Source organism: Magnolia sinica, chromosome 1 (assembly GCF_029962835.1).
Source record: "Magnolia sinica isolate HGM2019 chromosome 1, MsV1, whole genome shotgun sequence".
Taxonomy (NCBI): Eukaryota; Viridiplantae; Streptophyta; class Magnoliopsida; order Magnoliales; family Magnoliaceae; genus Magnolia; species Magnolia sinica.
In genome coordinates, this window is record NC_080573.1 from 87,672,216 (window position 1) to 87,699,201 (window position 26,986).

At 42.0% G+C, this 26,986-nt stretch overlaps 2 protein-coding genes across 2 annotated transcripts in view; one reads left to right on the plus strand and one right to left on the minus strand.

The window, feature by feature from the left end:
• LOC131247449 (nucleosome assembly protein 1;2-like) overlaps positions 1-3,000 on the minus strand; it is a 48,788-nt gene extending 45,788 nt beyond the window's left edge. Inside the window, exon 1 of the mRNA XM_058247731.1 lies at positions 2,896-3,000. Within this exon, the coding sequence (XP_058103714.1) occupies positions 2,896-3,000 (105 nt within the window). The remainder of the gene's footprint in view (positions 1-2,895) is intronic.
• A 3,408-nt stretch (positions 3,001-6,408) lies between these two features.
• LOC131251078 (uncharacterized) lies at positions 6,409-7,341 on the plus strand. The gene is made up of 2 exons (XM_058251616.1): positions 6,409-6,972; positions 7,056-7,341. The coding sequence occupies exons 1-2, from the start codon at positions 6,577-6,579 to the stop codon at positions 7,140-7,142; spliced, it is 483 nt and encodes a 160-aa protein (XP_058107599.1). The 5' UTR covers positions 6,409-6,576; the 3' UTR covers positions 7,143-7,341.
• The last annotated feature ends 19,645 nt before the right edge of the window (positions 7,342-26,986 follow it).

The following is a 26,986-nucleotide window of genomic DNA, read 5'->3' on the forward strand; positions in this document are numbered from 1 at the left end:
AAACTAGGCCTACACAGATCAGGTGACAAGCCCTTTGTAATGACCTAGAACCGCAACATCGTATGAGATTTGCTAGGACTGACGACCCTAGAATGGATCAATATTTAGGAATTGATACAAGGGAGATACATTAGCTTTCCAATCCTGCTGTATGAAAAGGACTAATAAGAACTTGGTAATGACACTCATGCACCGTATTACATGTGTGTTTGGCGTAGCAGGTCAAGCACTGAGGAAGTGTTTCATGCGCGATCGTGAGATGAAGTCGCTGAGGGAGCACAGGCGAGGGCATGCATCATTATTTCATATCATTCTTGCATTAACAAGAGTACTTAGGACCTGATTGTTGTATTGCGTTATCATTACTGTTTGACTGAATTGATAACATGTTAACCTTTGTTTTATTGTTCCACTGAGTTGATCACTCACTCCCACATTACGGGACAGTGTTTTAAACACCAACCAGACCCTGTTGTAGTTTCAAATAATGGCGCAGCCTGTGAGGCGGAGCCGGACTTTGAGGATGACGAGGAGGCATTCTCATATATGCAGTATTCAGGCAGGTTTCTATAGACTGTTCTGATCGACGGGGCTCCCAAGCTTATACTTGTAGTGGACCATCACTTTTTAGACATTTTGTATTTTGAAACAATACTTGTAACTATTTGACCTGGCAATGCATTTATACTTTGGGGACCTACAATGATTTATATATTTCACATTCTGATCATATTCTTTCGCTTGCGTAAATTCAACTGTCCATGGTGTATGATTTGCTGATTTAACTTAATCTCATTCATGTTTTATGCACTAACATGGACAACATCAAATCATCATTATCTATGTTGCATAAGTGATGCATTCAAACTCGGGAGTTGAGTATCTGCTCGACCTCCGATTTTCAGGGCGTTACAATTGGTAATCCTAACCGTTCACAACCCTTCAGTCTAAGAAAAATAGCATCAGCCTTCCATGTTCAACAGCAGAATGGTTAGATCTTGGACGCCACTGCGACCTGACCTGTTATTATTTTTTAAAACACCATCTACCATGTGGATAATCACATCATCAGAACCATTTTGTAGAGTTGGGTCCCAGATGTGGATAGGCACGACGGGCGTGAGTTAGCTACAACCCGACGTGGGTGGTACCCTGATTGTGTGCCCAAACTTGATGTATGCGTTGTATATCTAAGCTGTCCTATTTTTCCAACTCATTTTATGACATGAGCCCAAAAAACAAAACATATATAAATCGAAGTGAACCACACCACATTAAACAATGGTGAAGGACTAATAAAAACTTTCAGGTAACAAAAGTTTTGGATCAAATTGATATTTGTCTTTTCCCTTTATTCAGCTCTAGGCCCGTGTGACCTTTCAACGGCCCCTAGGAAAATTTTAATGGTGGATGTTCAATGACCATTGTTTCTTATGGTGTGGTCCACCTAAGATTTGTGTATGTTTTGTTTAACGGTTCATGGCAGAAAATGAGTTGGAATAAAAAGGATAGACAGCATAGATAGTACCACGCACATCGCTTGTTCTCCGTTCGCAGCTAAGACTGAGATATTTGTCATCGGAAAATTCTTATTATCACATTAAAAGTCCATTAACTTGATAATTAGAACATACGTAGCCAACCATTCACCTAGATCCACAAAAGTCTATTGATTGGACGGCTGCGATATTCAATTGAGAAAATATCTCGATCTACAGCCCATCTTATGGCAAACTTGACCGTCCAAACGGTTGTTCCAATAGCTATCGATTCTATTCTCTTCTACCCACTTTCAAGTGGACGTAGAAAATATCAAATCTCTAATCATTCCATCTTATCCATAGATGGGAGTTATTTCATACTCTGGCAGTGCACTCTGATGGTTATACGTGCGCACTCAGAAACCCAACACCCGGCATGCAAAAATAATTAAATCAGACCGTTGGAATTGTGGACCCCATCATGGAAACCTCATCAACTCAACATCAGTTGGATTGGTCAATCCTAAGTTTCCATTAACCAATATTATTTCGTTGACCTTAGTTCTGAAAATTCTTCATTTCATCCGTCCATTGAATGTCCACAAATCCACCCACTAAAAATCTTTAAATGGGTAAATTTTTGTTTATGATCCATCTAAATTAGTTTAAACGATTAGAACAGTTGAGATTGAAGTAGTCTTATGCCACAATTATATTTCTTAGTGCCTAAGTATCAACAGTCACACTTTACGTAGTATCAAAGTTGTTCTCATCCATAAAATGACATATGAGATGACACATATTGACAAGGAAGGGCAACACCCACAGGGTTCTCCATCCATTTGCTAATTAAAGAGATTCCAAAATCATGGACTCGACACTAGCGACTCTTGAGAGAGAAAAACTTTGGTACTCTGTCGGGGTGTGATGGTTGAATCAAAGGCACTATGAAATTGTGTACGTGGCATATGCATTACCAATATTTAACCATACAAATTGTGAGTTCTACTTTAAATGGATGCTAACCTAAAATTACAGTGATCTGGTTTTCCATCTAGATGATTGGTGGACATTTATTAGACGGTTGATAATCAACGGAAGGTATCCAAGAAACTAGTGCTCTTTAAATTTTGGATCATAAAATATCTACAGTGGGACCCAAAATTTGTACGGTTTAATTTGTTTATGAATGCTAGACTCGTTGCACAACTACTGAGTGCCTGAGTATCGACCAGGGCACTCTGCCAGAGTATCAAATAACCTTACAATGATTGTGAATTCTATTGGCATTGAAAAGGAAAACATACACGCATAGAATATTAGTTGAGAAATTTACGACTGTGGACCTCACCTTTTATCCAGCGGTTTTTTGAAGCAATACAAACTTAGAATACGCACTTGGACCTCCTCTTACGGGTTGGAATTTCAGGACGAAAATACCCATCCTTTCACTGCTGTGGCTTTTCCTCTCCCATTTCCGCTGCTTGCTTTTCCTCTCCCTTTCCACTGTTGCTTTCATTGCCGTTGCATTCACCTCCTTTCCTCACTGTGTTTCCAGTAGAAAGACCAAAAAAACCCTTTTTGTGGACTCCCCTCATTAGCATTTTGTCTTCTTCTGAAAATGGTCGGTCCAGTGAAGAAAGCACGCAGCACAGGTATATTTTATACTCAGTTGGGCCCACATTGAATGTATGTAGTTCTATTTTTATTTTTGTACTAGAGGAAAAGGTCTATATGGTCGAGCTCATGGGAACTCCCCATGAGGTCGAGCTGTGTGGGCCCCACCATGATGTATGTCGAACATCAACATCGTGAACTTGATGGGTCCCCTTTACATTATGGGATAGTAGAAAAATCAGTCGTATACGGAACTCAGGTAGGCCATACCATCTAAAATCATGTGAAGACATACCTAAAACATATAAAATTACTTGGTGGGGCCCACCTGAAATTTGGATGTGTCTGAAACTTGGTCTGACCCCTCCTCCAAGTGGGACACACATTATGGATGGGCTGGATTTGTGAAACACATCTCGGTAGGCCCAAGAAATAAATATGAATGTTTTAATGGAAGGTAACCCCTCTCAAGTTTTGTACGTGGTGTGGCCTACAAAAGTCACGAATTAACTTGATTTTTAAGCTCTAAGCCCACCATGGAATGGTGCATCTAACTGATGGGGTAGATGTTTGACATACTTCATGATATCGCCCACACAGCTCGACCTCATGGGTATTTCACATGAGCTTGACCATGTAGAACCTTTTCCCACACACACACACACACAAATATATACACACGACACATGTGCATGCATGCGCGTGCGTATGTATGTGTGTGTGTGTGTGTAAGGGGTTGAGCCCCAAATTGAAGCATATCAAAAGATCAAGTGGACCATACCATGGGAAATAGTGGGCATAATGATTTTCTAGTTTGCCTTGCTGAATTTCTAATTTACCCCGCTGATTATCTAGTTTGCCCCACTCAATTTCATGCTTGCCCCGCTAATTTTCTAGTTTGCCCCGCTGACTTCTAGCTTGCCCCACTCAATTTCATGTTTATCCCGCTGATTGTCTAGTTTGCCCTGCCAAATTTCATATTTGCCTTGCTGATTTTTTTAGTTTGCCCCGCTGATTTTTCAGTATGCTCCCATTGTACTAAGTAAACTCTGTTGGGCCCACATTGAATGTATGTAGTATATCCACGCCGTCCATCCATTTTTCCATCTAATTTTAGCGGTTTAGCCCCAAATTGAAGCATATCAAAAGATCAAGTGGATCATACCACGGGAAACAACGGGGCATAATGATTTCCACCATTGAAACCATAGTGGGCCCAACAGTGATGTTTGTTTGTTATCAAACCTATTCATAAGATCATACAGACATGGATCAATAGAAAAAACAATTATGAGCTTGATAAAAAACTTCTGTGGCCCCTAAGAAATTATCAACATTAGAAGTTCAATTCAAATTTTCATTTGGTGTGGTCCATTTGAACATTAGATACGTTTATATTTATTGGGTCAAGCCATGAAATTATTTGTTAAATTTGCCCCGCTGATTGTCTAGTTTGCCCCGCTCAATTTCATGTTTGCCTCGCTGATTTCCTAGTTTGCCCCGCTGATTTTCTAGTTTCCCCCACTCAATTTCATGTTTGCCCTGCTGATTTTCCAGTTTGCTTGGCTGAGTTTCTAGTTTGCCCCGCTCAATTTCATGCTTGCCCGGCTAATTTTCTAGTTTGCCCCGCTGACTTCCTAGCTTACCCCACTGATATTCTAGTTTACCCCGCTGAATTTGTAGTTTGCCTCGCTGATTTTTTAATTTGTCCCGCTGAATTCCTAGTTTACCCGCTGAATTTCATGTTTCCCTCGTTGAATTTCATGTTTGCCCCGCTCAATTTTCAGTTTGCTCTGCTCAATTCCATTTTTGCCCCATTGAATTTCATAATTTACCCTACTGAATTTTATGTTTCCCCCATTGAAAATCAAGTTTGCCCCGATCAATTTCTTGTTTTCCCCGCTGAATTTCATATTTTCCCTGCTGAATTTAATGTTTCCCCTGCTGAATTTCTTGTTTGCCCCGTTCAATTTCATACTTATCCCACTTAATGTATAGGTTCTCTCCTTCAATGTCTAGGTTCCCTCCTACATATGGTGTTTTAGTGTATACATATACCGATGAAAACGGAGGGGTATTGAATATGATGTATTACAAATAAAACATCATTGTGGGGCGTAGCAAGCGTAATCGGATTGCATACTGAGTTAGTCAGTACGCACCCATTGTACTAAGTAAACTCGGTTGGGCCTACATTGAATGTATGTAGTATATCCACGTCGTTCATCCATTTTTCTATCTAATTTTAGTGGTTTAGCCCCAAATCGAAGCATATCAAAAGATTAAGTGGATCATACCACGGGAAACAGCGGAGCATAATGATTTCCACCGTTGAAACCATAGTGGGCCCAACAGTGATGTTTGTTTGATATCAAACCTATTCATATGACCATACAGACATGGATCAATAGAAAAACAATTATAAGCTTGATCCAAAACTTCTATGGCCCCTAAGAAATGATCAACATTAGAAGTTCAATTCAAATTTTCATTTGGTGTGGTCCATTTGAACATTAGATACGTTTATATTTATGAGCTCAAGCCATGAAATTATTTGTTAAATTTGCCTTGCTGATTGTCTAGTTTGCCCTGCTCATTTTCATATTTACCCCGCTCAATTTCATGTCTGCCTCGCTGATTTCCTAGTTTGCCCTGCTCATTTTCTAGTTTCCCCTGCTCAATTTCATGTTTGCCCTGCTGATTTTCCACTTTACCCCGCTGAATTTCTAGTTTGCCTCGCTGATTATCTAGTTTGCCCCGCTGACTTTCTAGCTTGTCCCGCTGATATTCTAGTTTGCCCCACTGAATTTATAGTTTGCCCCGCTGATTTTCTAGTTTGCCCTGCTCAATTTCATGTTTCCCTTGCTAATTTAGCTAACGTTGAACTTGGTAAAATGCAATGGTTGAATAATTGAAAAATAAGATTATTTAGGAATACACGTTGAATGCTAAGATTACGCATTAATTTTATGGTAGTTTGCCGCAATGAATGTCTAGCTTGCCCTGTTCAATATCCAATTTGCCCCGCTCAATTTGCAGTTTGCCCTGATCAAATTATAGTTTGTCTCGCACAATTTTCGGTATTTCCTCGCTTAATTTCTATTTCTATTTCATATGAAGCTTGTTCAAATTAATGAAATGCTACATTGTATTCAATCATGTCTGATTTTGTAGACGATGTTTATCTTGTGATTTTTATGTTTGATATGTTTTTCAATTCATCTTTGCAAGCGACGAATATTCTGTCATACTCTCCAAGCCAACATCTACGTGTACACTGACATGGTGGGTTGACAAGGTAAAGGGTGGAGTGGAGAGGCACGATAGTCGGCTAAATCTGTTTAGGCAATCCCCTTTCGCGTTTCTATTGCATGTTACATCATTTAGATTTATAGGGGCTCTATTTCACCTTCTTTTAGTAAGATACAAAAGTGATTTAGTATTTGAGATCAGGGGGAGGCGATTGCAGTTTTTCGAGATGGACTTCGCCTTCATTACCAGTCTTAAGATTGGAGATCTTATTGTACTGAAGAATCGTTGCACTACGAGTACACTAAGAGACAAATACTTCAAAGAACATCCAATATTAAAGAAGCACGTAATAGACGTGTTTGAGAGATTAGTTGACACCAATAAGCACGAGGACATCGTGAAGGTTGCCCTTCTTCTAGTTGTGGAGTGCTTTCTTAGGGGAACCAAACCGAAAACCATGTGTAACATGGATTATATTCACCTGGTGGACTTGTTAGATGATTTCTATATGTATCCCTGGGGTAGTTTGGAATACTTTACAATGTTGCAAGGAATCGAATCTGTCGTTGCCGCATCAAGTTCCCCTCGGTACACTGTATGTGGTTACGTCCTTCCTCTACAAGTAAGAACACCTTTTATTTTCTATATGTTTTCCCTCTATAGTCAATTTTGAATTTTTAACCTGGTACAATTTCATTCTAACAGGTATGGGCAGTAGAGATATTACTGGCCCTACAAGAGTGTGTTGTTTCGTATGTTCCCCATCAAACTCTACGCTTCATTCAATATTGAGGCTAGAAGTGTTGGAGGTACAAAAGAATACATGCTATTGTCGAGAGTGAAGCTGTAAGTTTATATATATCTCCATCATTTACTTTGCTTAACTTGACAACCTTATCGATTTTTTTATTTAACATTACTCCTTGTTCTTTTGCAGACATCAGTAGTGATGAAATTAGAACCAATGCTACGAGAATGGGAAACGGATGTCGTTCACTCGGTGCGTACAGTTTATAGGTGAGATGATATGAAAAATGAACAATATTTTTTCTGCCATTATAAAGTTATCCTTACTCTTACATATCCATCTATACATTTTGTAGCTCACTGAAACCTAGGAAGATGATGAGGAGGGTAATGGGATTGATCATGAGGAGGATGATGAGTCACATGATAACGATGAGAAAGGCGTGGAGGGAGAGGGACCGAGGGGGGTATACCAAGGGGGGTGTTATGAAGAATGTTGTTTTTATGGAGGAATTTCGGATTGAGAGGGAGAGTTGAAGAAGGAGAGAGGAATTGAAGAAGGAGATGAACGAATTGAGAAAAGAGAGGGAAGAGATGAGAAGGAAAGAAGCAATATTTGATGAGAGGGAGGCGTTACTGAAAGAGAAAGAACAATTGAGGAGGGAGAAAGATTTATTTTTTGAGGACAAGAAAAAGTTAGTGAATAAGAGGGAGGAGTTTAATAAGGAGAAGGAGGGTAGTCATACACAAAAGGGATGTTTTGTGATGGAGGAGGAGGGTGAGGAGTTGAGGAAGAGAGGGGAAGTAAATGATGGCCCACATAAAGAACCTGGACATGGGGATCTGGATGTGCAATCGTATAGTAATGTCAAAGGTAATGTATTGAATGCATCCACATCTCATCCCGTTTATGAAAGGAGAACCAAAAGGATACTGAAGCCGTCATAATACAAGATTTCTCCGTACTTATCCCTGTCTGCATTCGATACAACCCCTGGGCCGGTTCCCGAACCCGACCAAGTAACAGCTTTTGCTACTTCTCCGATACCATTTCCTCTACAGATGGATCCTTTCAGGATAATATCCGCGTAGGAGGTGCAAGAGGCAGAGGATTGGTACGAGGCAAACAAGGACATGGTAGCGGGAAAATGGTTCAGTACGATCTGTATGATGGATGCGTGGGTTGATAGCAAGGTAAGCATTATTAATTTATTCTCTATATGCATTAATTGATATGTAATTAATTGTTATATTAATCTATGACTAAATCATACTATCCTATTGTTTAGGCTATCGGCACATACATCGAGTTCCTTTAGAAAAGGCATAACGACCTTTCAATAGCATATCCTCAGGATTGCAAGTTCTATCCTATATATTTTACGGTAACTGTTTATTTCAGCAATCCTTAATCTGTTCAAAAATTTTATTATTTTACATATATTGAATTTTGATCATGTTTGTAACAGCAAAGTCTTGAGGGGTATTTGTCGATTTTGATCGCATACCGAGCCTCCAAATCGACGTTAGAACAGGCCTAGCTAATAGGTCAGCTGAACACAGCGTACGTAATTGCCAAGCAGCGAGATAAACCATATGCTAAAGCGATTTGGTGTTATGAACGGGTAATGCACTCGTCACAGAACATCATCTCTTACTATTATGTGTTCTATCATGTTTTGACTAATATATTATTTTGTGAACCATGGACAGGTCTATGCACCCATAAATCATGAAAATTCACATTGGTTTTTGCTAGTTATCTATCCAAGAGTAAGAGAAATCGTTGTTGTGGATAGCTTATGTACAAATCTAATGCTAAAGTACAAGCAGCAGATAAAGAAGATAACTGATGCACTCCTCATTCTCTTCCATGCCACTGGAGACAACACTGTGCTTGAAGGGAAGAAGTGAACCGTCAGAGTCGATGAATTTACGCCGAAGCAGGACAATGGTTATGACTGTGGCATATTCGTAATGAAATTCATCGACATTTTGTGTAGCGGTCTCACCTTGGCGGGAACAGACATGCAAAACTTCATCGCCAGTTGGAGGAAGTTAATAGCATATAATTGCTTGTCTATAGTCTGTAGATGATATTTGTCAAGGGGATGGGAGGAATTTTGGAAAGATGTTGTATTATAAGGAGTATTAATTTCATTGTTGAATATACATTGTACATTATTGTCCCACTCATGTACCATTTCATGTTTATATATATACATTATATTATATACATCGCTGAATATACATTGTATAAGGTTTACACTAATCTTGGAGTGTATAAAATTTCCATGCCTGTGCATTTCAGTCCGAGTTCCTTCTCTAATTACGATAGCCTTCTCTAAGGGGTTACAAATAAAACATCATTGTGGGGTGTAGCAAGCATAATTGGATTGTGTACTTATGTATAGCATACTTTGTAATTTTTGTGGATGATGAAATGAACTTTAAACTTTGTCCCACTATATTTTCAGTTTGTCTTGCTATGCTCGTCGATCAAGTTCAATGCACATGGAACTCAATGTTTGCCTAACTCATTTTCATGCTTGCCCCGCTAATTTTCATGCTTGCCCCGTTCAATTTCATGCTTGTTCCGCTCAATCTCATGCTTACCTCGCTCAGTTTCATGTTTGCCCTGCTCATTTTCATGCTTGGCCTGCTCATTTTCATGTTTGCCCCGCTCATTTTCATGCTTGCCCTTCTCATTTTCATGCTTACCCCGCTGAGTTTCATGTTTGCCCCCCTGATTTTCATGCTTGCCCCGCTGATTTTCATATTTGCCTCGCTGATTTTCATGCTTGCCCCGCTGATTTTCATGCTTGCCCCGCTCATTTTCATGTTTGCCCCGCTCATTTTCATGTTTGCCCCGCTCATTTTCATGCTTGCCCTGCCGATTTTCATGGTTGCCCCGCTCATTTTCATGCTTGCCCTGCTCATTTTCAAGCTTGGATTCTCTGTTAAGGGGCCCAGATGATGGATCCCCTTCCCCAATACCTTAAAACCTTTCCTATTTAGATCTCTACACCTACTACACCTTCCTAATTGGGCTAAAAGCCCGAATTGAATTGTCAGAAATAGTTTAGCACTATAATACTTGTGAGCGTTATAATATACATGAAAATCCAAATCATTGCCCACACATGATATTTTGGAAGTAAACCACTAGGTGAATGGTAACTTAGGATCCTACTAGTTGGATGTAATCAACTCATTTCATTGCTTCACAAAACCAAGATTAAAGGAGGGTTTTTTAAAAAGAAGAAGAAGAAGAGTAACTAGGTTCCCTTAAAAAGGCAAACTTACATATACCTAATGTTTGGTTTCCAGAAACACGAGTGTACTAGCAGACACATGCACCAACATGGCCCACATATGTGAATTCAAAAGATGCTCATCTGGCAAGCTCAATTTCTACGTTGCCTCATGCAAGTTCTAAGTTGCCTCGCTGAATTTCAAGGTTCCCTCGCTCAATTCCTAGGTTGCCTCGCTCGATTTCTAGTTTCCCTCGCTCAATTCCTAGGTCTCCTCGCTGAATTACTGGGAAGGTTTTGATGATAAAATAAATGAAGAAGCTTTAGTGCTAAAGCAGATTACACCACATGGTGGGGCTTGAACACAACTTGCCAAAAACCTCTTTTAGAGGCTGTTCGACTCTAAGTTACTCAAATAGGGAGTTTTGAAACTCAATTGAGCCATATGCAAACTAAATTGTCTAAAAGTTATGCAACTTGCCTATAACCTAGGGTTATATGAATTCCCTATAGTCCAAAGGGATGCAGATTGCCCACAACAACTTAGGGTAGGAATTCCTTACTATTGAAAGTTATGTGGGTCTCACGTCAATTCATTTTGACTACTCTCGTTATGATATAAGACAAAAAAGAGACAAATCTAAAAAAATGAATTAACTACTCTCGTTATGATATAAGACAAAAATGAGACAAATCTAAAAAAACAAGTGGGCAAGACAACCGACCCGGTCGACCGGGTCCCAACCCGGTCGACCCCAACTAGCTGACCCAGTTTATCGGGTCCTTTGACCAAGGTACCTATGGCTACGGATTAGTGGTACCTATGGCTACGATTGTAATCTGTAGCCATAGAGGCTGCCAAATCCGTAGCTATAGGCCGTCTTACTTAAAAAGGAGGGGTAGTTTCGTCCTCATTTTCGCTATCCATACGAGTAGGTCCAAGTTCGGAAGTTAAGTTTGTATTGTTTAAAGAATATCCAATGGATAAAAGGTGGGGTCCACAGTCGTAAATTTCTCCTCAAGTTTTATACGTGGTGTGGCCTACAAAAGTCACAGATTAACTTGATTTTTAAGCTTTAGGCCCACCATGGAATGGTACATTTGACTGATGGGGTAGATGTTTGACATACTTCATGATAGTGCCCACACAGCTTGACCTCATGGGGAGTTCACATGAGCTCGACCATATAGAACCTTTTCCCACACACACGTATATATACACACGACACGTGTGTATGCGCGCGCGCGTGTGTATGTGTGTGTGTGTGTGTGTGTGTATACATATATATATGTAAGGGGTTAAGCCCCAAATTGAAGCATATTAAAAGATCAAGTGGATTATACCACGGGAAACAGTGGGGCTTTGGTGTATACATATTCCGATGAAAATGGAGGGGTATTGAACATGATGTATTACAAATAAAACATCATTGTGGGGCATAGCAAGCATAATCGAATTGCGTACTGAGTTAGTCAGTACGCTCCCATTGTACTAAGTAAACTCAATTGGGCCCACATTGAATGTATGTAGTATATCCACGTTGTCCATTAGTTTTTCTATCTAATTTTAATGGTTTAGCCCCAAATTGAAGCATATCAAAAGATCAAGTGGATCATACCACGGGAAACAGTGGGCATAATGATTTCCACCGTTGAAACCATACCATGGAAAACAGTGGGCATAATGATTGTCTAGTTTGCCCCGCTGAATTTCATGTTTGCCCCGCTCAATTTCATGTTTACCCCGCTCAATTTCTTATTTGCCCCGCTGAATTTTTAGTTTGCCCCGTTCAATTTCATGTTTGCCACGTTGAATTTCTAATTTGCCCCTCCGATTTTCTAGTTTGCCCCGCTGATTTTCTAGTTTGCCCTGCTAATTTCTTAGTTTGCCCCGCTGATTTTCTAGTTTCCCCCGCTGATTTTCTAGTTTGCCCCGCTGATTTTCTAATTTGCCCCGCTGATTTTCTAGTTTCCCCCGATGATTTCCTAGTTTGCTTCGCTGATTTTCTAGTTTGCCCTGCTGATTTCCTAGTTTGCCCCGCTGATTTTCTAGTTTCCCCCGCTCAATTTCATGTACGGCTGAAAGTTGGACGGGTTCAACCCAACCGACCCGTGACCGACCCAACATTAGGTTGGGCTCGGGTGTAAGACCCGTGTCCTAGCTCGTACCGTTCCGTCAACTCCTGCGATCCTTCCCGACGAATTCTGGCAACCCACGACTTATGATTGACGTTTGCGCGCAACCATAAGTCATATCCTATAGATCTGAGTAGGTTAATTCAAGACGTGTACCATTGTGATATATTTTCGGCCCATATGGTGAGGCCCGACTTGATGTATATTAGGCCCGTGGGAGCGGCCCATTGCGATGTATATTAGACCCGTGAGATGTGACCCACTTAATGTATATGTGGCCCATAAGTGAGGCCCATCATGATGTGTATTAAGCTCTTGAGTGAGGCCCATGGTGTTGTATATTTGGCCCTGGTGTGAGGCCATGAGTCCAGAATATGTGAGGCTTTATGTGGGCCACTCCTTAGGGGTAATGCTAGTTAAATGTCCACATTGTCAAGGCCGATTGTCGATGCCGATTGTCGGTGCCAGTTATTGATACCGATTATGAGTATATGACAGCATAGCATCACGATACATGCCCATACGCACCATCTGCAAGTTTGTTATGAGATGTGGTTGACCATTGCATATAACATTGGGCATCTTGTTATAAGACTCCCTGATAGGCGGAGATTGTCTCACATGAGTACATGGTATGCGCAGGATTGATGCATGACTGGATTGTATGACTCATGCATCTTGCATTGTGTGTTGTGATTACTGTACGCCCTAGTGACATCAGGGGCGTAGCCTCCACAGGTATTTCGTGGATGGCCAGATGGGATACCAAAAATCTGTTCTACATGGGGTGCTATAGATATCCCTGGGTGAAAGTCCCTAAACTCTCTTGGTTCCAGAGGTTGCTCCAACGTCTAGACCGAGTGGATGCATGAGCGCATGAGGGCCGTATACCATTAAGCCCCGTCTCCCACTATGTTGTGGTCGGTTGGAAGGGGGTACGACCTTACCTGCCCGAGAGGAGGGGGCATTGATAGGCTGAGTCTGACCAGCTTGAGGAATGGGTCCGCTATCGACGAGCCGGGCCCGATATTGGCAGGCAGATAGTGAGGTCTCTTCCACTCACCTTGTTGCGCGCGATGGGGTGGCAACCTGGTTTGGAGTGTAATAGACCCCGGTGACTTTCTAGAGAAGAACCGTACTGATATGTGGACTTATTGGTAGGAGTTGCATACTCATACATTGATTTCATTCACTATCCACTCGGGCTGGTGGTGCGCAACTAATTGTTGTGTACCTTTGCAATGGCCAGGATTTCGGTTGGGGCGCGCGACTAACCTGAGATCAGGAGTTCACTACATCAGGTCTGACTATCCAAATTTAGGTATGGGACTGATTTGGATAGAAGTCCCTTGTGATGGACCTCATAGCCTGCGATACTACATACTATCACCCCAACTTCACACTCCAGCAGGGTCATTACATTCGCACCACATATCGCATTACATCCACTGCATATGACATTTTGAGTTATTATGTTTCTGCATTTATATGGTTTAGATACGACATCTGATATTTGACTCTTTATGACTCCTCATTTATATAGTTGATCTGTATTGCGCATTCTAATATTGCTTGACTCATGGACTTGTCAGTATTTTCGCTTACTCTGATAACCTATTATTCATGACCTTGCGCCTATTTCGACATTATATGATTATGACATTGCATTGAATACTTGACACTTATCTTGTGCATACACTTACACCACCCTCTAAGCTTTCTATAAGCTTATGCACTATAGATGTGTGTAGGTGATGTTAGGTTGTAGCAGTGTTGAGCTTGGAGCGTGTAGCAGTCTTCTGGAGCTTGACTTTCGATTTATGTATTTCCTTTTTCAGCATTATACTCAAATGATTATATTAGTTAATATATGAGGATGATGTTGCCTTTGTGAATTGGGTAATCTCGTGGTTATGCTTATTACGAGTTGAATGTACAAAAAAAATCCTCCTTGTAGGATCCCAGGATCGGAATCTGGCGTATGGATGCTGGGAGCCGAGAATGGGGTACTACGGAGGCTGTCGGCACCGGATTCAGCGATCGGCATTCCTATGAATCCGATTTTCGGGTTTGGGGCGTGACATCGGGCAGGATATATTGGGTTCGATCTCAAGCTTGGGCTATACAAACACCAACCTAATAAAACTTAGGTTGGGCTTGGGTTGAGGTCTCAGGTTGCCCGACCCAACCTGAACCCGATCAATATATTGTTACTTATAAATTATAATTGAGTGTGGATTATTTGTGTAGAAGGTACACTAGTGATGTTGGGTCTCATTTGTCCACGTCATTTCCAAGGACTCAAGCTAATGAGATATGCAGGATTTCTCTCTCCCAAATAGATTGCGTGCTATGCTACATGACTTTTTAAAGGAGTAGTCCTATATTTTAGCTTGGTTTTTTAAAGAAAAAAAATGAAGTTCTTTATGATGAATAATCACGTATATAATTAATAAAATCATAGATACAAAAAATAAGTCCTATATTGAAATATGATAAACTAATGTAATAACGAAAATATTAGCATGTATATGCCTGACCAACCTAATCAACCCATCGAGCCCTCTTGGGTTGGGCTTGGGTTGAGAATTCTCAACCCAAGATTGGGTTGGGTTGGGTCAAGGTTTAAGTATAAGAACCTTGGGTTGGGTTAGGGTTGAGCACCAACCCGAACCAACTCACCCAACTTTCAGCCCTAATTTCATGTTTGTCTTGCTGAATTTCTAGTTTGCCCCGCTCAATTTCATGTTTGCCTCGCTCAATTTCCAGTTTGACTGCGAAGTGATTGAAATTGACCACGAATTGAATGAAATGGATTTTTGACCATCGACCCGATGGAATCTTGGAAAATAACTAGGTTGGTTGGCTAAATTAGCTTCTCCTACCCAAAATCATACGTGGTAAGTTAAGTAAATCATTCTAGTTTAGGAGATATGCTTGTTAAATAAATAGACAAAGAAATGAATTAAAAGATAGAAAAATATTTTTATATACTTATATATACATATTTACATAATTACGTATTATAGAAAAATGTAAGGGGGAAAATGTTCTCCATGTAAAAAATAAAAATAAAAAGAAAAAAGAAAAAAGTGCATAACACTATAGTTATGGCTACGGTTATAATCCGTAGCGATAGGCCAAGTCTGGCTTCATTGTTTTTTTTTTTTTTTTTTTTTTCCTTTCTTCCTGTTGTAATCCCCACCAATTTTTGTGTGTCCCATTATGAGGTATGTGTTATATCCAAACCGTCCATCTATTTGACGAACTCGTATTAAGGCTTGAGGTGAAAAATAAGACAGATCTAGCTATCAAGTGGACCACACTGTTAAAGGCAGTGGGGAATTGAACGTCTACCATTAAAACCCTTTTAGGGGTTACAGAAGTTTTCGATCATTATGAAATTTGTTTTTCCTCTTCATCCAGGTCTTTGTGACCCTATGAATGAACTTAGACGGGGAGGATTTCTCACAAACATCACAGTGGGCATCAACTTAGATTGGGGAGGATTTCTAATGGTTGACGCTCATTCAACACTGTTTCCTATAATGCGGTACACTTAAGATTTGGATATACCTCATTTTTTGTCTCATACCATAAAATGATCCGGAAAAATATATGGATGGCATGGATGGAAAGCATACATCATGGTGGGGCCCACAGACCACCGACAATCCGCCATTGGCGGGTGGCAGGTGGAGTATCCAGTGCATTTCTGTGAAAAGGAGGGGTATTTTTGTCCTGGAATTTGTCGTCCGTACGAGGAGGTCTAAGTGCGTATGTTAAGTTTGTATCGCTTCAAGAATATCCAATGGATAAAAGGTGGGGTCCACAGTCGTAAATTTCTCATATTAGTTGCCTAGTTGCTGATATTGCATGTTTTCATCTAAGAAAGGCTACGGCCATTTGTGCAAAAGGCAGCAGCATATAGATGAGATTGGTAGCACATGTGCAAGATCTGGGCCATTCATAAGAAAAGACACACGACGAATTATTTCTATCCTAAAAAAGGTTATCTCGTTACATTAGTTGGATTAAAAGTGAATGTCTACTGTAAACAACAGTTCTTTTTTGTGATATATTTTTCTTATGACTATGCGACCCAGATGTGTAGATTTGCTTTATTTTCTTCATGATAAGGTGATTTCATGATGGGCTCCATTTGGTAGATGGACCCGATTACCCATGTCCCAAAATGGGCCATTCTCTGATGGATCTTTACGTCAATCTGCCAGGGTACGATTCCCTTGCGGTTCATCTTCTTTGATGGCAACCGTTAATTTTCGGAAGCGGATGGGCCGGTGTACCTCACCCCAGCTATATAGCTGTTGTATTGACGTCAGCAAATTCTGTGGGTCTGATCATGATGGATATGTTATATCCAAACTGTCCATCCATTTGGCAAGGTCGTTTTAAGGCTTGAGACAAAAATAAAGACAGATATAACTATCAACTGGACCACACTGAAAAAACCAGTGGGAGATTGAAGTCTACCATTGAAACTCTTTTTGGGGTCAAAGAAGTTTTGGATAAATATGAAATTTGTTTTTCCTCTTCATTCAGGTACTTGTGACATTATGAACATATTGGATGTAAAATAAACATTATGATGGGCCCAAAAAATCTTTTAACAGTGAAAATCTTTATCTCCACTGCTATTTATTGTGTGGTCCAAATGATCTTTGGATATGATTCATTTTTTGGATAATGCTCTAGAATACATACCTCAACTGGGTCCCACCGTCCCTGGATGGCAGAGATGCAACACATACATTAAGTCAGGGCCCACCATCCCATCTGGATGGTGTGGATGAAACACATACAACATGGTAGGTCCCACCGTCCGCTGGACAGCGTGGATAACACACTTACATCATGTGGGTCCCACGTCCAGATGCTGGACGGTATGGATAAAACACTTACATCATGTGGGTCCCACGTCTAGATGTTAGACGACGTGGATAAAACATTTGCATCACGTGCGTCCCACGTCCGGATGCTGGACGGTGTAGATAAAACACTTACATCATGTGGGTCCCACGTCTAGATGCTGGATGACGTGGATAAAGCATTTGCATCACGTGGGTCCCACGTCCAGCCACTAGACGGTGTGGATATCACACATACAAGTGGGTCCCACTATCCCGCGTGTGGATGGTGTGGACAGAACATATACAGCATGGTGGTCCCACCGTCTCACGTGCATATGGTGTGGTTACAACACATTCATCAAGGCAGGCCCCATCATCCCTGTTGTTGGACGGTGGTGATACAACATATACACCAAGGTGGGTCCACGTGGTGGCACACAGCTTGGATGCAAGCTGATATTTGCATTTCCCTTCATCCAGGCGTGTCCACACGGACAGGCAGCAGGGCCTGCCCGCTGGATAAGCAGCGTGGACAAATACATCACAGTGGACCTGCTAGCCCTGGATGGTGGGCAACAAGGTGGGCCGGTCCCACTATTTGGACAGTCTGGATCTGTTGAGCACATCAAGTGGGCCATGACCATCAGGGAAAAATGGAGAGAGGGAGGGAGAGAGAGAGAGAGAGAGAGAGAGAGAGGGACACGACTAGAGGGGCTCCGCCACTATGAGCCCCTCAAGATAATCAAAACATACATGCAAGCCAAGGTGGACCATTGGCCACACCTAGAGGTCAAGATAGGATCCTCACCATTGATTGGTGGGTCCTACTTGCCCCATGCTAGAAAATATAGGAATTTATGCAAGAAAATAGAAAGAATCTAGTCCTAGAGTACACCCACCTCTCCTCCTCTTCTTCTTCTTCTTCCCTTGAACTCTCAAGCTTCTAAGGAGCTCCTTCAATGGTGGAGATGAGTTTTAGATGGTTGGATTAGGAGGGATCTAGCTTGGAAGGGACTGGAGTAATGAGTCTCTCATGGACGTCCCAAGTTCCTCTTGCTAGGAAAATGAAGAAGATGAGAGGGAGAGAGAGGGATGTATATAAGAGAAATGATTAGTTTGTAAGAAAATCATTGCTTGTGTTAGGGAGCATGGCATGCTTGTCATTATGACTAGCAAGCATGGGGAGGGCAAGGGTGATGTCACCCTGGGATAGGTAGCCTAGGATGATGTCATCCTCATGATGGCTCTAGGTAGAGAATCTACTTATCTGGAATCTTGTGGCCTAGCAACACGTAGTCTGTGGCCAAGATTATGTGCAGGACATATCTCCTAGTCTAGGCGTCGCATTGGTGCACAAGATGCAGCATTGGAACTGCGGCGACGGCGCGGTCGCAATGGCATAGGTCCTGAGTTGAATCGACTCAGGTTTTCTTTCTTTTTCTTTCTTTTTCTTTCCTTTCTCTTTCTCTTTCTCTTTCTCTTTCTCTTTCTTTCTTTTCTTTCCTTTCTCTTTCTCTTTCTCTTTCTCTTTCTTTCCTTTCTCTTTCTTTCCTTCTTCCTTCCTTGCTGATCTAACAAGGGGTTTGGACAGACCAGGATTTCAACTGGAAACCTCTCTCTCTCCCTTTTCCGTGGAGTGCTGCTCCCGGCCGAGCTCTCCCTCTCTCTTCTCCCATGTTTTCCTTCTTTCTTTGATCCTTCTTTGTTTGCTACATGTATTCTCCAGCAGCAGATGTGGAGGTTTATGTAGGTTGTAAAAGGTTCCAGAATTTTCCTGCGAAATTCCTACGCAGCTGCAGCTGCACACGCAGAAAATGGAGCTACGCGATATCCATTCTTTTCTTTTATTTTAGACTTCTAGGGAGGGGTCGATTCTCTTGCTTTAGAAGATTGGATGGTTCGGATCAGGAATACGATCCCGATCGTGGTCCCACAGTGAACTAAAATTCCTGGGTTGCGTCCGATTTTTCAGTTGTTCGCATATGTTGCGATTTGGTTGATTTACGTTACCTGGTGGGGCCCACGATCGTGGATGTATGGAAAATCCCCTCCTTTCACTATTCTTCTCTTGTCCTTTTGGCCCGATATGTAGTATCGATCACGTTTGTAGTGGCCCACGGGATTCTTCTACATGAGGTTTCCCAAACTCCTGAATGGAATGGGATTTCCTTCTGATATCTTTCCATTATCAGGTTCACTTGGTCTTGGTCGAAAATGCCATTCGTATCTGATGGATGGTTCAAATCATTCATAGGGCTAGGTTGGTGGGCCATGAACGATGGCAGAAATCGGTTTGTTTGAATGGTTACGCAACGGGGCTTCTTGTGACTATTGTTGTAGACACGTGTGCATGCATGGGTGCACGTGATTAGCCAGGTTTTGGTCAAATCCACCACCCAGACACAATGGACGGTTCAGATCGTCCACACGGATGATGATGGTGGCCCACATCTCATCCCAGTGGATGATCATCCGCAGCACGTGGCTAGGTTCCATGTTTGGTCGAGTAAAGGCTACCTTAAACGACTTTTCATTGTGGTGTGGTGCGGACGCTTGTAGACGATGCATGCACATTGTTCGGAGGTGGGGTCCACGAGTAGTTCAGAATGAATCCACTCCATTCATTCTTTTTTCCATCTAAATTTAAGGGTTGATCCCAAATTTGAAGCATGTCTAATGATCAAGCGGCCCCAAAATCAACAGTTAATGACTGGTTTGTCCATTGGGTCATTTTTATAATGATCTAAGGGTTGGAATTCGATGTGTATGGTTAATTTATGATACCTAGGCAAGGTATAAAATTTCACATCAAACAGATCGTGGGACCCATGTGATCTATAATTCATGATCTAGGTTGGTGGCAATTTCATAATTATCGCTGATCTAAGAGTTTTGTGAAATCTAATGGTTCTACGTGGTTGTATGCACATTTCTAAACAATTCTTACAAACAAACTTACATCTAAATCATTACGGATAAAGAGTTTTTCACCAGTTCATGTAAGTGAAAGTACCCGCGTCGAATCACTATATGGATGGTCTTGTCCCATAATCAACGGTCAGATGACTGGTTCTTTTGAATGGAGGTTATCCCCAATGGTTAGATTCATGTCAGGAAATAGATGTAAGGTTAGGATGGCTAGTTTGGTATCGTACGCATGTATGTCATTCATTAAATTTCATGTTAACACTCGAGAACTTTCAATACTTGGGTCTTGAAAAGTTTGGGGTGTTACATGGTTGTCTAAGGATGACGTTGTAGGCAAAAGGACAATCAACTACAAGGAAGTCAATCATCGTGATTTTCTGGTTTTGTCCCTCTCTCGCAATGATCAGGAGCTTTATACATCCTTCGAAGGTGCTTTATCCCCTGTGAATCCGAGCAAATGAGTCTTGATAGGTCGGAGTTGGGACGTCCCGACCCCCATCTTATCGAAGGTGTTGGCAAAGAGGATGTTGCCTGAGCTTCCGGTATCCACTAAAATTCGAAACACTTTGCAGTTGGCTATAGTCATGACTACCACTAAGGCATCACCAAGGAGATGGTGGATGTCTCGAGCATCCTCCTCGATAAATGTCAGTTTATAGGAAGTCACCTTTTGCTCCTTTGGAGGTCTACAAGTGAGGTGGACCTATCCGAGCTGCTATAAATGATGGTCTGAGCATGAGCTTTACGTGCTCAGTTCAAGTCCCCTCCTCCCGCAAACCCACCGAAGATAGTGCGGATCTCTTATGTAGCCTCATTGTTGTTGTCATTGCTGGGCTGCTCATATTCCGATCCGACTGTTCTTTCCTCCTACTGACATACTCCCGCAGATGTCCATTGCTGATGAGGGCTTTAATTTCCTCCTTAAGGTCGAAGCAATCGTTGGTGGAGTGACCATAGTCGCGGTGGAAGTGATAGTACTTCCGTTTATTTCTCTTATCAGCGTTGGTCTTCATCTAGTTCGACCATTTGAGGAGTCGTTTGTCTCGAACTTCCATGAGAACTTGCTCGAGCGTAGTGATAAGGGGAGTGTAAGAGAGGAATCTGCTCTCACGTCGGATCATCTTCTCTTCTACGCTTGTTGCTGGGAGCCGATGCTTATTCCTCATTAGGTAATTTAGGTTGTTTCTCCCTGCTTGAGCTTCTCCTAATCCGAGTAGCTTTACATGAACTAAAAAGCTCTTCAGCATTAGAGTACTTTTGGGCTCGGTTGAGGAGATAAGCAAATGTCATTGGGGGATTCTTACCGAGCAAGAAGAAAAATCTCCTCCCCCTCAGGTTGGCCATTATAGCAGCCAGGGCAATCTAATCTGAATAGCCCTCCACTTGAATCACTTCCAGGTTGAAGTGTTTGATGTAATCCTTCAATAACTCATCTTCCTTCTGAATGATGATGAGGAGGTGAGTCATTAGCTTTTATTTTCTTTTCCTCTGACGGACTTTGATTTTAACTACCGAAACCATTTCCGAGCTGCTTCTGACAACGTTAAGGAGAACACTCGGAATTTACCACGGTTGAGGCACCATGAAGCTCTGTCTACGCCCTGAAAGATTCTAAATGTTCGGTCGGGTCGGTGGACTTAGAATATGGAGTAATTTGTAGCATCCTGAATTTGGACAGGAGTTGAGCTTGCATGAAATCTTTGGTGAATGGCGATTCAATTTCCTCCAACATAGCTTCTATCGAGGTCAGAGGATGTGCATGATATGCTTGTCGTATGTCGCCGATCTGATCCCTCAGCTCATTGAGTTCAGCTTCCTAGGGGTCATCGTTCTCGCCCACCACCTCGGGAGCCTTGACATGCCTCTTCTTCTCCAACGTATGACGTGGGTCGGAGGCAGCCAATGTGGCAGTTCCCGAGGCATGAGAGGGTGCACAGTTTGACACTTCATGAGTCTTTTTGTTCTTCTGAGAGTTAGCGGGTGCTCGAGACGGCGCAGAGACTTTAGTGGTTGCCCGAGCTTCAGCCTCCTCAGCTCCCCGATTAGGAGGAAGATTTTATCACTCCAGCATATGTTTTATCTGATAAACGTTATTGGTCGGTTCTTCAACTTGATGCTCTAGAGAGACGAGCCGACCTCCCTGGTTTCGAGACCGCTGTACTGGACTCGCGGGTGTAGAATCAACCTGAAGTTGGGATGTTGGGTCTCGATGGTCTACAGAATGTTCTGCCAACGCAGGATTGGGTGCAGCAGCGGGAGTCTGAGCTTTCTTTCTCCCTTTTGCCATTGTTGGAGCACTGTAAATAAGGGGAACGACTTTTAATGTCATTCCCACAGACGGCGCCAAACTATTGATGAAGAAATCTTGTTAACCATTCTTAGAACTTTGAGTACCTGCACATGAAGAAGACAAAGGTGACCCTGGCTAAAGCAGGGGACCCTCCGATGCCTAAGTCAGACAGAGAATTTGGGTCTAGTAAAGTATAGGGTTTTTGTACGTAGAATTGTGTGCGTACCTTTCATCATTAGAGATGCTCCTATTTATAGTTGAAGAGGGGTGGTGGCGTAGAAGACAATTTCCTTGTTTAGTAGGGGCGTATTGTAGATGGATTCATATCTTGAATATGTCGTGGGTGTCTCCCAAGATCCTTGGCTAAGATCTCAGGCAGATCCGTGTCGCAGTTATCTTCCGGGATCCTCGGCTGAGATCCCGGATAGATCTCTTCGATAAGACCTAAATAGTCGAAATCAAAGGAAATATGCGATAGGAGGCCAAGCTCAAGAGTCCGAGGTGACTCACATAGCCATCCCAAGGAATAATCTTTTGACCTGGATTCTTCAGTGAGCCGTGGTTGAGTTTTTCCTTAGCACCGAGCAGATCATCGACCCGCCGAGCTGCCATCGGGAGTCGTGTCAGAGGATTGAGACCAAGCTCATTTCCTTAGTAGAATATAGACGAAATATCGGAGATGAACATCCTCTTCATTTTATCATATGGTGCAGAGCTTCTCTAAGTATGGAAGCTCGGAGTTTTGCCTCGTGTATGTTCGTACCTCCGGGGGCCCTTGCCGAGGGATGTTCCAACCAGCAGCTCGGAAATAGATTAAACTGTGGATGAGCTCAGGGTCATTCAATGAAGTACAATAGAATGCTCTTTTTGTCCATTAAGGAGCTCCCTGATCACAACTAAAGCTGGCTGATCACACGATAAGCACATATGTCCAAGCTGACGCATTCTTCTTAGCCAATCCAGTTTTACTCATAACAATCCTCTCAATAGGTCCTATTGCCAGTGCAAGTAATAACACCTGAGCTCTTGCCTATATGGGCCCATGGTATTGTACTTATAACATCCTAGTCCATTCAGTACATCAGAAAGATTGGATCCACCCTAAAGCAAGCTGGGCCTGGCACACGGGAGAGGATTAACTGTGGCCTCACCCAACACGGTGCGGCCATAACCGTGGGACTTATTATGATGTATGTATTGTATATCCATGCCGTCATCTATTTTTTTCAGCTCATTTTAAGGCATCAGCCCACAATTGAATCAGATCCAAATCTCCACGTCATGGGAAACAGTGGTGATTATTCATTAAAAACATTTTTACGGGCACTAAAGTTTTCTATCAAGCTGATATTTTCCCCCTTCATTTAAGTTTTCGTGACGTTATCAATAAGTTGGATGTCAAATATATATTAACGTGGGCAATATGGTGAGCCTCGGGATGTTTTTAATGGTAGGTGTTCAATCACCACTACCACGTGAGATTTGGTTGTTTTTTTTTTTTTCCCCCTCATGCCCTAAAATAAGCAGTCAAAATGGGAAAACGGATTGGCTACTCACTCTGCCACTAGCCAATGGCTAGTGGTCGGTGCTCTGTGGGCCCCCATGATGTGTGTGTTTCATCCATTCCGTACACCCATTCTTTCAGATCATTTTATGTATGAACTCAAAAATGAGTTTGATCCAAATCTCAAGTGGACCGCAAAATGTTGATTGAACACCAACCATTAAAAACTTTTTGAGGGCACAAAAGTTTTGAGTCAAGCTGATATATTTTTTTCCCTTTATCCTGATCTGTATGACCTAATCAACAGATTTGATGTAAATAACCATTACAGTGGGCCTAGGAGGTTTTTAATGGTGGATATTCAATCAAATCTGTTTTCCCATGGTGGATATTCAATCAAATCTGTTTTCCCATGGTGTGGTCCAGCTGGGATTTATATCTACCTCAGTTTTGGTACCAAGCCTTAAAATTATCTTTCAAAATGGATGGATCGGCGTCGATAAAATACATACATCATGGTGGGGTCTACATAGCACCGACCACTAGCCACTGGCCGGAGGCAGCGTCACTAGGCAAACCGCGTCCGCAAAATGGATGGACAGAGTGGATATACAATCCATACATTAAGGTGGGCTCCACGGTCACGTCAGCACCTAATCCGCTCCTTAAGATGTTTCCTATGTCGTGGACTTGTTGAGTATTTCATGTTGGCTTACCCAAATGTTGTTTTAGAATGATGTTTGGCGACCTAAAATTAATTAATAGTCAAACCTGACGGATGGAGTGAATTTTCATATACACAATACGGCTCATTGACATCAAATGTTGTAACACCATATATATATATATATATATATTTCCTCTCGTCTCTACTGATACCTAATCTTGCCACGTGCACAGGGGACGGTGATTACCTTCCACTTGGTTGAATATCTGTTTTTCTGGGTGGTAGGTCATGCAGTAACACCATCGTATAGGAACTCCATACGACCTACCTTAGTATGTATATATGGAAGAGGTCAAGACCGATCACGACCGTCCATCTTATTTTACATACTATCAATGAACAGTGATTAAAAAAGATACAGTTCAGATACCAATCATATCGAGTTTTTCCACAATTTTTTTTTTCCTTCTTTGAACGGCTACAATGCATTTACTTTTACAGGCGGTTGGAGGACTACTGATCAGACTGGTAAGATCATACAATCTGTATAAAATTTAATTTTTCGTCCATCCAATGTGGATGCCTCACTATGGACGGTCCTGATCAATTATTCACGTATACAATCAGAGAGTATGAGAATTCCCTCTCTTATATCCCCTCCCTCAGCATTTCACACCGGCCAAATTACCTCCAGGTACTTTGCTAGCTCCACGCCGACTACTGCCAACTTGACTAGTGCAGAGGATAGGTGGATCTCACTGCAAAGACGACAACGGTAGCCGATTACGTGTTAACAGTGTAACACGTTAGTCGGTGTTGCCCTGACCGTGGGGCCCACCTTAATGTATGTGTTGTATATCCAAGCAGTCTATCAGTTTTTCCAGCTTATTTTAGTACTAGAAGGTTACATAGATCAGACCTAAATAAAATAAAAATCACAAATATCAATTTGATTGAAAACTTTCGTGACTCCCCGAAAAATAGTTTTGAATAGTCTACTTTCAGATTTGGATCTACTGTATTTTTGGGACCATTTAAGTTGAGCTGAAAAAACTGTTGGACGGTGTAGATACAACACATACATCAAAGTGCACCCATGGTCAGTCAACACCCGCAAACGTGTTACCCGGGTAACACCCAATCCGCTCCTGGTGAGGGCAGGCAAAAACCAGGCCTGTTTAATTACCACGCCGTTGCTTTTAAGAATCGGGACCGTTGTTACTTCTATTTAAACCGCCCGTTCTTTTGCAGTTTGGGGCGATCCTTATTCCCAGACCAGATTTTCCGCACGCTTTCAGGTTAGCACTGTGCTGCGCATAAAGGTACGTGTGGAGAGGATGTGGGTATGGTAAGCGAGCCTCTTCCTTCCGCCTGCCTTGGTATACTACACCCGCCTATCTACGCAGTTGCTGACTCATGTGTTGGGGGTCTTGCACAAAACCTTAGGATCTAGCCTCCCGAAACAAATCAGAATTATGGATAACAAAGCAATGAAATAAATCAAAACATAAATCACACACCACACAAGAGATTTTTACGTGGAAAATCCTTAAAGAAGTAAAAACCACAGGACCTCGTCCAGATCAACAATCCACTATGAAGTAGAATATTACAACCGTCTTCATTCATACAGGAGTGGATAAAAAATGAGATAATAAAAGAAAAAATGGAGAGATCTCACCAATTACGAGGATGTAGAAGCGCTGAAATATAAGTTGCACAGTAGATAACCTCCACGAGCATAATCTCCCTTCTACAAGCTTCATCTTTCTCTTTCTCTTTTTCTCTCACACCTTTGATAGCCCTCTTGTATTTTTCATGTCCACAGAAAATCCCTAGAAACCCCTATTTATAGTTTTAGGAAACTCCTTTCCGCATCCCAGTTGCGAAAGGACTCAGATTTCCGCAACCCGCAAAATTACGTAACTAATCCGCGTAACTACGACCGGTCGAGACGAGACCACGACCGGTCGAGCACCACCCTCGACTGGTCTAGCACCCCCGGAAAAAATAGTCAAAAGTCGCTGGACTTTGAATCGAGTCAGGACTCGACTCTACGACTGGTCATGCACCAGCTCTCGACCGGTCGTATAAGGCTCACGACCGATCGAGCACAGGAAAAAAACCCCATCATCATGTCCAGCTGGGGCCCACGATATCTTATCTCATAGGACCCAAATAGATAAAGCATGCCGAGAAATGCATCGGATTGGTAATCCTGACTACTGTTCAATTGGGG

Bases quoted from the DNA above. Each gene is read 5' to 3' on its own strand.
- LOC131251078 (XM_058251616.1), top strand. From the start codon at position 6,577: ATGGACTTCGCCTTCATTACCAGTCTTAAGATTGGAGATCTTATTGTA. The intron at 6,973-7,055 runs GTAAGAACACCT...TCATTCTAACAG, and splicing joins GTTACGTCCTTCCTCTACAA to GTATGGGCAGTAGAGATATT.